Here is a 17,238-nt window from a genome sequence, read left to right on the forward strand (position 1 = left end):
AATCAGTCTGCTCACTCCCCCAACACTGCCGGAATCAGTCCTCTCACTGCCCCAGCACTGCAGAAATCAGTCTGCTCACTCCCCCAATTCTGCAGGGATTAATCTACTCACTCCCCCAAACCTATGGGAATCAGTCTGCACACTCCACCAACACTGCGGAATCAGTCTGCTCACATCCCAACACTGCGGGAATCAGCCTGCCCCCCCTACCAACAGTGCGGGAATCAGCCTGCTCCCCCTCCCAACACTGAGGGAATCTGTGTGCTCACTCACCCAAACTGCGGGTCTCTGTCTGCTCACTCCCCTTACACTGCGGGAATCACCGTGCTCAGTCCCCCAACTCTGCAAGAATCAGCCTGCTCACTCCTCCAACGCTGCGGGAATCAGCCTACTCACTCCCCCAATCATGCGGGAATCTGCCTGCTCACTCCCCAACACTGCGGGAATCTGCCTACTCACTCCGAAAACACTGCGGACATCTGCCTGCTCACTCCCCCAACACTGCGGAAATCAGTCTGTTCACTCATCCCTACATTGTGGGAATCAGCCTTTTCAAAACCCAACGCTGCGGGAATCAGTCTGCTCAATCACCCAACACTGCGGGAATTGGATTCTGGATCACTCTGCCTTTATTCCTGATGAAGGGCTTTTGCCCGAAACGTCGATTTTGCCTGTCCTCGGATGCTGCCTGAATTGCTGTGCTCTTCCAGCACCACTGATCCAGAATCTGGTTTCCAGCATCTGCAGTCATTGTTTTTACCCAGACAAATTTCCTGTTTACCTTCACTACAAACAAACTTATCAAACAATGCTTTTCCTCAGAGCTTTGACATGAAATGAGTTTGATTGTGCATGTTGAACAATCTCCCTACTACATCAGTAGCAGCCAGTGCTGGACATCTTCTTTATCTTTAATTCTAGCAGTTTTTGTACAAAATGTTTCTGAATTGTATGCAGGAAAGCTGAAGGATAACTGTCAACGTTTTACTGAGGTGAGGTGCATAGAGTTGCAAGAGTAGGATGAATGATAGCAGAATGAAGGAGTGGAAAGACTATGGTTGAGTAAATCAGTTAAAGATGATCAAGCGTAGGTTTTGGTGAGACTGTGATAGGAAGGAGTATGATGGTAAAAAGGTTAAGGATGGTGAGGGATTTGGGAGCATGTTTGATTGCTGGAATGAATAGGGCATTGCTGTGCTTAGGACCATCATTTCCCTGTAATTTCCATGATAAAGGTGCAGCTATTAATGGCCCCCTGCTCTTAGTACACCAAGTGATACTATCCATTAAATCCACCCTGAAAGGAAAGTACAAAAGTAAATAGAGCAGAAAGCTAAAAAGAATTAAGGAAATAGAAGCAGCAAATAAGAGCAAGACAGAACCAGAGAAGGAAAGACAAAAAAAAAGAGCAAAGACAGGTATGTGTAGAGGGCAACCATATTCACTAACTCACTATGTTTAACTCCACAAGAGATTCACATCAGTATACTCAAAAATGCTTTTATCAACTTTACCAAGTTAATGTTCCCATATACAGACCGTGTAAACCTCTTGTGCTGTACCAATTGTCCAACCTGTACGATCGTCATTAATAGTAGGATTTAGTTACAACATAATGAGTTTGTATTTCCCTTACAAATATGCACATTGGAATTTAAAGTGATAAAATAAAAATATGGACAGAATACATGACTTTAAGATGTTAATTGAATTGCTTTGGTTCAATTGTCCACCACTCACTAACCAAGCTGGACTTGAAATCTAAATTCATTGATGTACAACAAGGATTAGACCCTGCTCATATGAGCTGACCATATGGTATGTATTAACTCATATACCCACAATATCACCACTGCCAAAACCAAATCTCTTAACCAGTTGGTTTACCATATTGGAAAGTACTTTACATACTAACACGTTCTAGCTGATTTGATGTAGCCAGAGTTTGAAGCCTTCCTTTCTCATTAGTATTTCAGTTCTTTGTCAGGGTAACCTTGAAACAGTCTTTGAAATGGCCACAAGTTCCAAGTTGTCAACTTGAAAGAATTGAGGTATCTAATGATGAACAAAGTGACATTAATACATAATTTTGACCCCAAGTAACCCTAGATGCAACTGTTCAAGCTACATTGTGACAAGTGGGCCATTAGAGTTAAAGGAGATTTAAGATTGTAACCTTTAGAGTGCCAAATATTTCTACAACAAAAAAGAATAGAAAGGCATCTGAATACAAGAACAATTTAGAACAAATGAGAAGCCTTAAATTTAGACCCAATCTCTTTAAATGAAACGTTGATAGGTGCAATTTATAATCTTTTAGAAAGAAATACATTAACCATAAGGCAAAATCGTCTTACCAGACCATATGGCTGCACTCTCATTAGTGAATAAGATGACCAGTGGTGGTTGAACTTGAGGGTAACCAGGCCTCAGACAAGGGGAGAATTTGAGAAGAGAGTCCTTCATCATAACCTCAGCCAGAGTGGAAATTGAAACAAAGTTGCTGTCATTCTGCAGCACAAACCAGCTGGCTGAGTTAACCCACCACAACAATGTCTGTACATGGCAGAGAAAAGATGCTTCTCTACATCCATGGTTAACAGCTTCCTTTCAGGAATTAATTGGCTTAGGAGGTATTTTGGTTGGGGTCAAACTGACTAGAAGGGTCCAGTTTTGATCCCTAATCTGCTGCACTGGTCTGGGTAATGGTGCGATATTTAATTGGGTCTCAGAATTCTTGGGTTACTTTGCTGAAGTCCTAGAAATATGAAAAAAAAATAAAATATGTAGAACTTTAACTGTTAACTGTTAGAAATACCTTAGGCGTTAGGTTCATATGGTCTTAAAAGAGGAAGTGATGAATGTGACTTTTTTTTATAATCTAGTGTATCAGATGATGTTAAATCTCACATCCTTCAAATCCAAAGGGTGAATTTATCTGAAAGTTACAGTTATTAAATTTATTTCAAAGACAATGTAATTAAGCAATTTTCTTTATCTCTGTGTATTAATGAAGTTATACTCTATGATGCAGATCTCTGGGAAACCCCTTTCAGTGGAGCAATTATTATTGTTATTGTTAATTCATGGCAGCATTTTTTGCCCATCTCTTGTACTTGACAAGATGGCAGTGAGCCTTATTTTTGAGCCCTATGGTAAAGGCCTCTCTTCAATAATATTTAAAGGAAGGCATTTCTAGCATTTTTGACCCAATGATATTGAAGGAATGGTGATAAATATCCAAGTCAGTGTGCTATGTGTTTGGGTGGGATAACTTGGGAGTAATGTTATTTCCATGCATATAATACCCTGTATAATGGACAATATAACAGTTTTAGTCATTATGTCTAATTTGCAAATGTAACTTGTACCTATTGTTCCTATGCAATAAATTACATCTTGTTAAGACAAATTCCTCTTCTTGATAAGACTCACAAGTTTTCAATATCTGTTGCTATTAATCAACCAGGTTGATAGATCCAGTATATAAAGGAAGGCTGGGTTTCTGTTAATCATTACTTTGTATTTTTGTTACATCAGGGGCTGTTTAACCTATTTGTTAGTTTCAAGGTTAAATGAGAAGAGAGGAAGATTGGTGGCAACACTGCACCCCAACCATGAAGTGGTAGTGGTTGGTTCTACTTCACATGCAACTCCGTTGTCTTTCCAATTAATTGGTTTAGGAGGTATTTTGGTTGGGGTCAGACTGAATAGAAAGGTCCAGCTTTGATCCCTAATCTGCTGTACCGGTTTGGGTTATGGTGGGATCTTTTCATTGGGTCTCAGAATTCTTGGGTTCTACAGGACACATTCAGTTCAGCTTCCACTTCTTGACTACTTTCTGTTGTATATATGCAGAATTGGACACTGCTATGATGCTAACAATGATTGAATGTCCCATCGATGCCAACTATCTCGGTTTGCACATGAAGATGGGAGGCATGAAATGGTTGCTACCATTCAAGTTAAAGTATATGATAAATCTGACAGTAAAAATGAATTATGCCCATTTTTCTTCCAAAGTTTATGAAACAAGATAGTCAAATACTAACAATTGCAAAATCTTTATAAAGCATCTTCAAAATGCAATGAATCCTATGATGCTTTATAAAAGATAACTAACAAACAAATGCTGTGTCAAAAAAAGTAAGAAAGATGTCTAAAAAGAGATAAAATTATAAAATAGCAAAATTTCTAGCAACAATTGGAAATGGTTCAGTCTTCCTGATGTTCAGCTAAAGGAAGTTACAACTTAACTAAGATTTAATGTTTATCTGGTCTAATATCATGGAAGTGGTTATGGAATCAGAATATGTGTTGAATAGATGGACATGAATATCATCAGTGTAGATGTGCATATTGATCTATTAATGGCAGTTAAGAACAAAGAACAATGCAGCACAGGAACAGGCCCTTAGGCCCTCTAAAACTGCACCAATACATTTTCCTTTTCCATATTAAAACTGTCTTCACTCACAGGATCCATATCCCTCTATTACCTTGCTATTTATGTATTCATCCAGGTGCTTCTTGAATGCTGCTATTGTGTCTGCTTCCACCACTTCCTCTGGCAGTGCATTCCAAGCACTCACCACTCTTTGTGTGAAAAACTTGCCTTATGTATTTCTTTTAAACTTCCTCCCCCCCCCCCCCCCACCCCCTCCCACCACCCCTACACCTTGAACCTGTATCCCCTAGTAATTGAGCCCACCACCCAGGGAAGTAGCCTCATACTTTCCATTCTATCCATGCCATTCAATTAGGATAGTGAAGAAGGCGTTTAGTATGCTTTCTTTGATTAGTCAGAGTATCGAGTTCAGGAGTTGGGAGGTCATGTTGCAGCTGTATAGGATACTGGTTAGGCCACTGTTGGAATATTGCGTGCAATTCTTGTCTCCTTCCTATTGGAAAGATGTTGTGAAACTTGAAAGGGTTCAGAAAAGATTTACAAGGATGTTGCCAGGGTTGGAGGATTTGAACTATAGAGAGAGGCTGAACAGGCTGGGGCTGTTTTCCCTGGAGCTTTGGAGGCTGAGGGGTGACCTTATAGAGGTTTATAAAATCAAGAGGGGCATGGATAGGATAAATAGAGAAAGTCTTTTCCCTGGGGTCGGGGAGTCCAGAACTAGAGGGCATAGGTTTAGGGTGAGAGGGGAAAGATATAAAAGTGAAGTAAAGGGCAACTTTTTTACACAGAGGGTAGTACGTGTATGGAATGAGTTGCCAGAGGATGTGGTGGAGGCTGGTACAATTGCAACATTTAAGAGGCATTTGGATGGGTATATGAATGGGAAGGGTTTGGAGGGATATGGGCCGGGTGCTGGCAGGTGGGACTAGATTGGGTTGGAATATCTGGTCGGCATAGACTGGTTGGACTGAAGGATCTGTTTCCATGCTGTACATCTCTATGACTCTATAATCTTATAAACTTCTTTCAGATCGTCCCTCAACCTCTTGTGTTCCAGTGAAAATAAACCCAGTCTATCCAACCTTTCTTCATACTAAATTCTCCATACCAGCAACATCTTTCTGATAGTGTGGTGACCAGATCTGTATGCAATAACGATGTTTGATAAGGCAAAGGAAGTGTCCAAAAATAGTTCCTTGGGAAAATCCAAAGGAAACAATGTTGGGGAAGGAAGGGAAGTGTAGCTAAAGATATGTTGATTTTGTTCAGACAGGTGAGTTGAACCACCCAAGGGCAAATTTGCAGGCCTGAACAGCAAAACAAATAGCTGATGGTGAAGAATGGCATGATCAGTTTAATCAAACACTGCAGCGAAGCTAAGAAAGGAAATGCACTATCATTATCACAGAGTCTTGAACTGATTGCTATTCTAAGATAAACTGAACTGAATTACGGGAATTTCAATACAGTCTTGCAAGAAAGATAGGCGTCTGCATGTTTGAATCTTAATTATAAAGGTTTATATTTCTTTTTTCCCTTATAGTTACCATCGGACTGCAGTTTTTACATTCTAAAGTTATGGTAAAGGAAATAATGATCTCTCTGAAAGTTAGTCATGTTATCAAAATCAACAGATGTTATATTGTCATACCACACCATAACATTTCCCATCAAATACTAATGTGTTTCTAGGAGTTCAGACATCATGCTGTAGCTGTAGAGGACATTGGTGAGGCCACATTTAGTAGATTGCATGCAATTCTGCTTACCCTTCTATTGGAAGGATGTTGTGAAACTTGAGAGGGTACAGAAAAGATTTACAAGAATGTTGCTGGCTCTGGAGGGTTTGAGTTATAGAGACAGGCTGAATAGGCTGGGCTTTTTTCCCTGGAACGTCAGAGGTTGAGGGGTGACCTTATAGCGGTTTATAAAATCATGAGGGGCATGAATAGGGTGAATAGCCAAAGTCTTTTTCTGAGGGTGAGGGAATCCAAAACTAGAGGGTATAGGTTTCAGATGAGAGGGGAAAGATTTAATAAGGGTCTAAGGGGTAAATTTTTCATACAGAGGGTGATGCATGTATGGAATGAGCTGCCAAAGGAAGTTGTGGAGGTGGGCACAATTACACATTTAAACGGCATCGTGATGGGTATATGGATAGGAAGTGTTTAGAGGGATATGGCCAACTGCTGGCAAATGGGACGAGGTCAGATTGGGGTGTCTGGTCGGTGCAGACGATTTCGACCAAAAGGTCTGTTTCTGTGTTGTATGTCAATGACTCCATGTCAATGTGAGTTTTGCTGGGCCTTTCTGTTCTTGAAATATTGATTTAAATTTTACTTCCCTGTCTGTTTCTAGTTATGTTCATGAACAACACCTGAAAAACAATGGAATTTTCAACAAGAGTCCCATTGTGTGCTAACTGTGGCTCAGATAGAAACATCTTCAGCTCCATAATAGAAGGCTCTGGTTTCAATTCCCTCTGTAGGACATGACCTGTAACAAACTAGTGAGTGAATGGTGTCCTGTCAGAGATGGTGCCTTTTGGATCAAACATTAAACTAATGTTCTGCGTCTTCTCTCAGGTGGATATAAAAGGTCCCAAGGCATTATTTCAAGGAGTGCTCTGGCCAATATTTATCCCTCAATCAAATCACAAAAAAAGTCTAGTCCTTATCACATTGTTGTTTGTGGGAACTTGCCATCCACAAATTAGCTGCCATATTTCGTACATTGTACAAGTGACTGAAAATTACTTTATTAGTTGTAAAATGCTTTGATCATCCAGTAGTCATGTAAAGGGCCATATATAATGTAAGCCTTTCTTTTATGACAGCAACAGTGCCAAATTTCTACTAAAATGATTCTGATTTAACAAGATTACCAAAACATTTGCAAAATGTAAACATCAAAATTCAGTATTATCAATACACAGACTTCCTCCAACGCTTACTCTTCTGTTCATAGTTTGATGACAGTTCCTATGGACAGATCAAATACTCTATGAACCAGAACCTAAATCTTCATTTCCCAATGAGTGGGTTAGCATGTCCATGTTTAACAGTTAGTCCCTCGAAAGTGCATATCACTAACTGGAGAACACATAAAATGTCTAACTCATCCTCCATCATTTGGAATACAGGCTAAAATTAAAGTATTCAAATTTGTTTACAGGTGAAGTAGAATACAGAAACAAATAAATGCAACAATCTACCAAAATAGCAAACCAACTAGAATCAGTTAATTGATCCTTTTAATAGGGCTTTTTTATTTAACAATCTCTGACAAGCATCAGATCCTTACGAGGAGATAACTGATTTTGTCTCTTTCACAGATATTTAAGAGATCTTGTACATAAACTATAAGAATTCCAGTTCACCCAGTAGGAACATTAAAACTGGCCGTTTGACTTTCTGCAATGAGGCTATTGTCATGTTACAGTCAGTTTCCTTGAAATAAGTAGAGATGGTAACAATCAGTATGTGTTGGAGGCAAGGTGCTAGTTCCCCTAGATGTGTACATTTGTATATTTCCCTCTGGAATGTGTTGTAGTTATACACTAGGCATGTCATTGAGCGGAGTTGGCTCTGTCAATTCATGTTAAGCAGTACGTTTGCACAATTGCTCCTCAGCCAACCAGATCAAAGGGATCTTTTTAATCAAAATCTGTTTTGTTGCTGCTGTGATTTTAGGGCTATGGTGACATAGTAATCTGTATTTTAAGTGTGTATATTTTAAAAACATGAAATAAAACATGTTTCTGTGATAATAACATTCTCTCATGATCTGTGTCTTTTTTCATGAAATGCTGTAAAATAATCCTCAACAGAGATTACAACAAAATTAAGCAATTTCTTTTAATCTTTTTAAAGATCTAACATGGAGGAAGACATTTTCAAATCAGTCGAGGAAGATCTCGCGGATGCAATACAAGAAATAGTACCTCAAGAAAAGCCCCTGCTAAATCAAGGTGTATGAAAGTCAAAACATTGTAATATCACATTTTACAACAACAGCCTAAAAAGGGTTCTGCTTTTTAACTTTGAGTTAATTTAGAAGCATGACCAGGTATAAGTTTATTGTGGCAGTGTTTGGAAGACATATTATTCTGTTAGTTTCATCTGTTTTCTCCAACATTACTTTCTCTTTCACAACAGACTATATTTGTATCAGCGCTAATCTCAATTCAAATATGCAATGGGATGCGAGGGCGATTGCTGGGGATAATTTACTACCAATGATTCCCTTCCAATAAAAAATCTTCCTTTGCTTTCCCCTCTCCCACTGTTGAGGTAGTTCAGTTTGAGAACTTTTGTGAGTAATTATACGTGTGAAGCCATGTTGTTCCATTTGTTGCTGCGTTAGTGTGCTTCACCATAGCATTTTCTTATTTTGTATGCTCATATTCACACTCCTCGTTGCCCTCATTCAATATTCTTCCATATTTACTTATCACTTCAATTTACTAATCAAACTATCATGGCATTTACCAGTGATGTTACAGTCTTCAGATGAAGAAGAATTAGAGAACTATTGAAATAGGGGCACAAATGCAACTCCAACTTGTTTTTTATAACATTTGATTTGACAATATTTGGTATTGAGTATGAAAATGAGAGAATTTAGGAGGCTGGGAAATAGAATTGGATGGCAATGATGCTTCTCTACGATGCAAACTGGTACTTACAAAACTGAAACATCATACTGCCACTGCTGGCAAATGATTGCAATTACAGTACTGAATAACAAGTCAACAAGTAGATTTTATTATAAATGTGGACACGGAAATTTATGAAGATACAAAATATGACAGTAAGAAGAGAGGTTAATAAATAAATGTTTGTGCCAATGGAAGAACTATTAACACATGATAACTCTTTATTTTGATCTTTTATAGATTCCCACCTCAAGTTCTGTTGCCTTTCCATTTTGTCACAAAGTTGTCAGTTAATAATTAGATCATTGTAATCTTTTTCTCACATTCATTTATTTTTGTACTTTTCCATTTTTTTTGTCCACATAATTGTAACAATTGCAATGAAGTGTAGATTCTCACAAAGGATAGGATCAGCAGTGAGCTATCTTGGAATTGTCTAACGTTTGATTCTTTCACTACAGATGTTCCTATATTGAAGAAAAGTAAAAAGATCAGTGAAAAATCAGACGTAAGTGCTCATTGTTTGTATTTAAGAATGTTATTTAATACTGAATTATGACACTGATAACATGATAGAAATAGTTTTGAAGATGCACATTAGATATTTGTTCATGAATAGAACTTATCATATAATTTCTTCTCAACCCATCATCACTGACCCCCAGGATTTCCCATGACGCCATAATCACTAAAACCTTTCAATCTCCCCCAGTTCCCTCAATCTCCCTTTTCCCACCACATGATCAGTGCCACCCAATTATTCCCACCATTTCACCCTTACAATTCTTATCCTCAACAACTATAAAACATAGCCATCTCTGGGTAGTGGCCTCTTCTGGACAGTTACCTGCCCTAAGGTTGGCCAGATCAGTTTCTCAATCTGGATTTCAGATGAGGAATCTATTTGAAAAGGATCCTAGAGTTCAGAACTTCCTGATCATAAACCCTGTCCACAGCAAATCACTAGATTAAGTGACAGCTAGATTAATAAGGACATTTAAAAAATAACAAGTAAAGCACTCAGAAAATTTTTGAGAAGAATGGAATAGTATAGCAGAGAGGTTAAATTAAATATGTGCAGAAATTTGTTTAGAGAACAATTAGAATGTTGTTAACAGTTCTGGTTTTCATATTATAGAATGGATGCAGAATACTGGACAGTTTTAAAAATACTGGGAAGATACAGAAACTGAAAAGTCATACCTATCAGGAAATATTGAATAAATAGGTGGGAGAAAACTTCTTTTGGAAACAAGAAACCTGTGACATGACTGATGAAGGTCTTTATGATTATTGAAGAGTTTGAAATGGTAAACATAGAAAAAATGTTACCCCTTGTGAGAGAGGCTAGAACTAAGAGTCATCAATATTACTAATAGATCAACTAAGAAAGGCAAGCACAGCATTGTCCTGAGAGGCTAAAATGTGAAATTAGCTACTACAAAGAGTAGTTAAAACAGTGCTTTCCAATGTTTTCCAAGTGTAATCCTGTTGAGAAGGTTGAAAATGGTTGTGACTCCTGGGTGAAAATTGAAAATAAGGAAGGTGAAGGGGTAAGGCCTTTGAAAGCACTCTGAGGTGAGGGGATGGTCCTAGATGGCAATTGTTCCCTCAGAATCTGTAATTCCTAAAGTTCAGCTCTGAACCATTTGGGGCCCTGAATCAAACTTAAGGAAGCCCCTAAGCTAAAGTGACCAGCATAGATGCAATTATGAGGAAAGTACATAATCATATGAAGGATAAAGGTATACGAAGGAAGATTGATGACGAAGGATAGGAAGGGCCAGCTGTGAAGCATAAATAATGGCGTTGACTTGTTTGATCCAACAGCGTGTTGTCATGCTGTAAATATAATGAAATATAATGGAAGTCACAGGTCTGTTGTCCAAATCTTCCGCAATAATGTAACAAACCAGTTTTACACAGAATATATGGGAGATAGTGATGTAATGTTGTGGAACTAGTTATCAAAAGTTGCATGCTAATGCTCGCTAGATGTGGATTCAACTCCTACAGCAGATGGTAGCATTTAAGTTCATTTAATTCAAAAATCTGGAATTGTAATCCAGTTTAAGTAATGGAAGTAATGCTAACCATGAATCTATCATTAATCATCATTTTAAAGTATCTAGCTTGCTAATATCCCTTTTAGGAAGGAAATCTGCTATCGTTTTCACTCCAGGTCCACAGCAATGTGGTTAACTGTTAATTACCCTCTGAAATTCTGGATTAGTGGTGCTGGAAGAGCACAGCAGTTCAGGCAGCATCCGAGGAGCAGTAAAATCGATGTTTCAAGCAAAAGCCCTTTTTTACTGCTCCTCGGATGCTGCCTGAACTGCTGTGCTCTTCCAGCACCACTAATCCAGAATCTGGTTTCCAGCATCTGCAGTCATTGTTTTTACTCTCTGAAATTGCCTAGCAGGCCACTTAGTTCAAGGGCAATTAGAAAAGGGCAGCTAAAGCTGGACTTGTCAGTGATACTGAATCTCCTAAAAGAATCAGTAAGAAAATATATATTGGTATAAAGTGTTTCTTAATATCTTGTCCAGGACAGCATGATTTGAGAATGGATGTTAGAGATACATCAAGTAAATTATTAAGAAAATAATCAAGCAGCTTAATTTTCAGAAAGAGCATTCATGCTTGGCAAATGTATTATATGTTGGCAAACTGTAATTATGGAATGCCACAGGGATAAGCACTGGGGCCTCAGCTATTTGCAATCAATACTAATGACTTGGTTGGAGGAATCAAGTGCATTGAAGCCATATTTGTTGATGATACAAAGACAGGTGGAAAAATAAGTTGTGAGGAAGTTAAATGAATGAGTAGTGATAGTGTAAGTACAGTGTGGAATATGTGACATCATCCATAGTGGTAGGAAAAATAGACAAGAAAATATGACTTAAATAGTAATTGCAGTTTGCTGCAGTAGAGAGGAATCTGATACCCTCAAATATGAGACACACAACTTTAGCATGGCTTAAGAGCGAGTAACTAAGAAGGCAAATAGAACACTCGCCTTTAGATGTCATGTCCAAACTTTGTTGTCAGATTCGTAACTCTAAAAATGGGCTGTATTTGGTGTAGAATTAGCTGGACTTGTCTTCTTAAAAAAAAAGTCTCAAAACCTATTTCTGCATAGACTGGCTCAGGTTTCCAGAAAGACCTAATTAATTTGCTATGGATGGGTTCCCCCTTAAATTTACATATCAAGAGAAGGTTTATTTGTGAAATTTACACTTGTAATTATTTATGGACTTACCCTAAACTCAGAATCAATGTACTTTCAGACTCAGTTAAGAGAGCTGCAGAAACCTGTTCACTATAAATAGGTGTGAATGCCATCATCCATTCTTTATTTTCTAGAACTAGCCTCCAAATTTAGAATAATGCGTGATTTGAGAATGGATGTTCGAGATGTATCAAGTAAATTATTATGAAAGTGGTAACAACGCATTTAGAAAATCATAATATTTTCAGGCAGATTAATTTTCAGGAAGTGCAATCATGCTTAACAAATGTATTAGGCAAAAGTGAGGACTGCAGATGCTGGAGATTAGAGTCAAGGTTAGAGTGGTGCTGGAAAAGCACAGCAGGTCAGGCAGCACCCAAAGAGCAGGAAAATCGACATTTCGGGCAGGAACCCTTCATCAGGAATGTATTAGTCAGTATTAATCATCTAACTAAAACTGGCTACAAATAATGAATCCTATTACTCCAGAACTGGGACAGGGATGCTGGAGGATCCAGTTAGTCTTTGAAAAACAGCAAAATTATCATTTGAAATGATAAGCCCCTTTACCATATCTGCAATGCATGTTTTTACTAAGATGAACCAAACATATGAATTAAGAGTAATTCGTTTGTTTATAACTTGTAAAAGTGCATTATTCTCTTGAGCTGTATTTTTCTCAAGTGTTTGTGCCCATATATGAGTGAATGACATAGCATTACATTTTCATGGTAAATGTGTGAACAAGTAATCTTCTTTATTTAAACCCAAGAAAGCTTGCTGTTGGTTAAAAATTGATCACATGCTCAGGGCTTAACAAATAATGACATCTTCCTTTTCAAAAGGTTATGAAGAATTAGGGTAGAGTTACAGTTCTGACTCCTCCTTGTCCATTACAATGGCAAATGGGATGCAGTATAAAAGTTGGGAAGTCTTGTTACAACTTTACATATGTTAGTAAAATCACACACTTGTACTGCATTTAGCACTAGTCTTTTTAATTAAGGAGGGATACTTGCATTTAAGGCAGTTCAAAGAAGTTTTACTTAGTTGATTACAGGGATGATTGAGCTGTCAAAATGATGAAGTATCAGTTAGTTATGCCTATGCTAATTAATGAGAATGAAAGGTGACCTTTTCGAAATATATAAAATTCTTGATAGGATAGACCCTGAGAAGGAAGAGTCGAGGACTGGTAGACAAAGTTTCAGAATAAGGGATTGCCCATTTAAGATGGCGATGAAGGGAAGTACTTTCTGTCAGAAGGTGGTGAATCTTTTAAGTTCTCTACCCCAAGGACCCGTGGATATTGAATATATCCAAGGTTGATGGAGACCAGTTCTTCAGATTATATGTTCAAGCCTCTAGAGTGACATTCGAAGCTGCAATTTTCTTCCTCCAAGATAGGAGTTATAGCATTGAGCCAAGATTGATATCTAGTAATCAAGTCGCTCATCTACTTTCTCTCTATATCATGCTAGTACTAATGGATAATGCTAACATGGAATAAGATATTTGTGCTCATAAGAAATTCTTCTTTTGGCCTTGCCCAACAAGGTTTTATGATGCAATTATGTACTTTTTTGCAGGACACAGAAAAGGAAGAAGATGAGTTACAAATTGAGGAAGTAAAGGCAGAAAAATATAAGGGTGCACATGATAGACAAATGGCCAGACAAAAATCAAGTACTGAAGCACAAAAGGATAGAAAACTGAGCAGTAAGAAGCCAGAGGAAGGTAATGCAAAGAAAGACCACCTTATGATTCACTGTTAAAAACAGAAGGGAAAGAATATTACATTAAAAAAATTGTTATATGCTAAGTTTAAGTACAAGTTGAACTCCAAGTTGTAAATTTTCTGAACTGTGCCAATTAGGACCTGATTGAAATTGTTATGCTCTCTTTTAATGAAAACGATTCTTTGATGATCAGGAAGAGCAAGACCTTTTTGGAGAGTAATCATTTCATACAATAGTCTCTAAAAAGAGTCAATTGATTTATCAAGGAAGGCTGCATTAAAGACCACTGCCTGCACAGTCCACGCAGCAATCTTTATCCTTCTCAATGATGCGCACTGTGCAAACTACTCAGGTAGCAACAATGGCACTAGAAGGGGCTCTGATGAAATCCCCACTATATGATGGTTTTACTGACAGAGTAGCCATATTTACATCAAATAACGCATGCAGATTAAAACAATAGTAATAATTATATTATATAGAATATGTATTGGCCAGAGGAAAAAAACTTCTAAATTAACTTATTTACATAAATCTTACTTTTGATATTTGAAACTGTTTAACAGTAGCTTACTCACTGACATCTTTAATATTTAAATATGTAGTTGTTTGCCAGCTGGAAATTCTTTGTATCATACACTTTTAGAGCTACATGTAAAATTTTCTATGAAGTGCTTCCAATAGAATTTTCAAATATTCAGTCACAAATTCTTAATTGTTAGACCTTTAATATAAATGCCCTACAAACTTAATGATGTAGACTGATTTTGAACAGCTGCACTTACAGTGGTTTAAATTTAAAAAAATAACAAAGTGAACAGTGTATACTCTAAAATCATAACATGACTGGGAACTTTCAGGCTCGTGATCTCATCTCATAGTTCAGCAACACATGACTACAACTTCCATTTGAGAACTATAACATAATTTCTTCTCAACTGAACTCAATCTTGAAATCACAACCAGAACTGAGGCAAAGGAAGTGGATTTAAGCATTTAACTGAACATTGCTCCTCTGACATTACCACCCCAATGGTATATGTTGGCTGGAAGTGGGTTTGCAGTGGATGCCAGTACAATGATCTCAAGTCCCATCTAATCAGTTCTGAGTAACTGCATAGCTGCGTATGTATGTATTGGTAGAATACTGATAGGTGAGCACAGATTCAGTTTGATGCAACAGCTTATTTTGCTGTACAGTCTTTTCTCTTCTTCCTCTAAGAAGCACAAGACAAATTGGCACTCTTAAATTCCCATTAAAACAGGAAAGGAAATAGAAAAAACAGGTTCATAGATATCACAAAAGGCTGCTACAAGTCTTATTGCAAAAACATTAAATTCATTTCCATGAAGAAATACCAATATCATCACTGCAGTGATATGATTGAGCACTGTACCAATAAAAGCAAATTACAGCGGATACTGGAATCTGAAACCAAAAGAGAAAGAGTCAGTTAGAAAGGGTGCTTTGTCAAAGGGCCAGTTAGACTCAAAACATCAGCTCTTTTCTCTCCTTACAGATGCTGCCAGACTTGCTGAGATTTCCCAGCATTTTCTCTTTTGGTGAGCACTGTATCAATGTAAGCATTTTCTCTTTTGGTGAGCACTGTATCAATGTAGACACTGGGAAATTACCTTAATATCTAATGATTAAGAAATATGCTTTTTAATAGAAAATCCTGATGGTACAAAAACAGTCATTTGCTTTATGTGAAATTAATTCTAGATTTTCTATTAACCATTGAATCTGAACATTTAATTGCAACCAGAAATTTTGGCAAACTATTTATATACAATTAAATGCTTTATCACCATTTCTCAATACATAGGGATTGCGTGATGTGATTTATGAACATCAGGCTTCAAAGTTTTAATTTTCTTTACAATAAATGGGTATAATTTAACTGTAGCAAAACAATTATAAATAAGTTGGATTTTAGTATAATTAACCATAAACTGGTGAGTCCTTACCTTGCCAGTTCAAAGCATAGTCAGGAAATTGAATAGGCCTTTAAAATTAAGTGGGTGTCATAAATAACAAATTGTGTGACCACTTTTCAAACCCAATGTTAACTGCAAACCAAAAAGAAAATCTACCTGGGAAAGTTCCAAGTCAATTCTGGAGCTTTGAATTTCTTATGATCTTGCATGGATATATCTAACTTTTTCCATGTATTTTATACAAACTATTTGCTGTGAGCAGATTTCTTTTCTCTGATTCTAAGGATTCATTTTCTTTCTACTACCACTACCTCATGAAAGGAAGCAATGAGAAAGCACAGTGACCAAAAATAGGGAGGGAAGTAAACATTTATTTTTGTCCTTCCTTTGTCAGTGAAGTTGCAAAAAGAGGCTATTGAAAGAATTCAAGCAAAGCAGATTGCTGAAGAGGACCCTTGGGCACAAATCACCTTAAATCGATGCATTATAATTGCTGCAGCATTTGTGGTGTTCAGCATGGGTGTCCAGTTGATTGTAGGTAAGCATTGCATGATATTTTTTTAAATTTTGAAGCTTCTGAGTGGATAGAATAATTCAAACTCCAGGTTACACAGTCATGGATGTAGTGATATAAAAACACAAGTTGTTCAATATATGATATAGAGAATCCTACAGTGTGGAAACAGACCATTCAACCCATACCAACTCTTTGAAGAGCATTCCACCCAGACCCATCCTTTAACCTCACATTCCCATGGCTAATCCACATAGCCTGTACATCCCTAGTCAGTATGGACAATTTAGCATGGCCAATCCACCTAGCCTTCACATTTTTGGAGGATCAGGGTATAGGTAGTGATGGAAAACACCTCTTGCCTTTCCCTCCATCTCTCCTGAATCCACTCCCCCCCCCATCTCCTGGAAGCTTCCCCCATCACTGAAAATGGTTCTGTCCCTTGTCGACTGGTGTGAAGCCAGCAACTTCCTTGTCTAAAGGGGCACACTGCTGACCACAGCACCTGCTGTCTCTGACTGATCAAGTAAGGCAGGACATTGTTCCCTGAGGACATGACATGCTGAAAAGCCCACAAAGTGAGCACTTATGTGCCTGATTGGCACGTGATCTAATGGGCTTTCTTGACTTGGTGGTAGGGTTTTCCTGTGATTACATGTTGAAAACAAATTGTAAAGTTTTGCCCCTATTGTTTTGTAAGTAGCGACATCCACATGGACCAGAAGCATGTCCAGCTTTCTCTTC

At 37.7% G+C, this 17,238-nt stretch overlaps 1 protein-coding gene across 2 annotated transcripts in view; it reads left to right on the plus strand.

Annotated features, from left to right (window-relative positions):
• The window catches only part of LOC122565325, a 52,091-nt gene that overhangs the window by 27,765 nt on the left and 7,088 nt on the right, over nt 1–17,238 (plus strand). For both annotated transcript variants that reach the window (XM_043721178.1, XM_043721179.1), the window contains exons 2-5: nt 8,281–8,378; nt 9,527–9,573; nt 13,890–14,037; nt 16,375–16,518. In XM_043721178.1, the coding sequence (XP_043577113.1) occupies nt 8,288–8,378; nt 9,527–9,573; nt 13,890–14,037; nt 16,375–16,518 (430 nt within the window). In that variant the 5' untranslated portion in view covers nt 8,281–8,287. The remainder of the gene's footprint in view (nt 1–8,280; nt 8,379–9,526; nt 9,574–13,889; nt 14,038–16,374; nt 16,519–17,238) is intronic.

This window comes from Chiloscyllium plagiosum, chromosome 31 (assembly GCF_004010195.1).
Source record: "Chiloscyllium plagiosum isolate BGI_BamShark_2017 chromosome 31, ASM401019v2, whole genome shotgun sequence".
Classification (NCBI taxonomy): Eukaryota; Metazoa; Chordata; class Chondrichthyes; order Orectolobiformes; family Hemiscylliidae; genus Chiloscyllium; species Chiloscyllium plagiosum.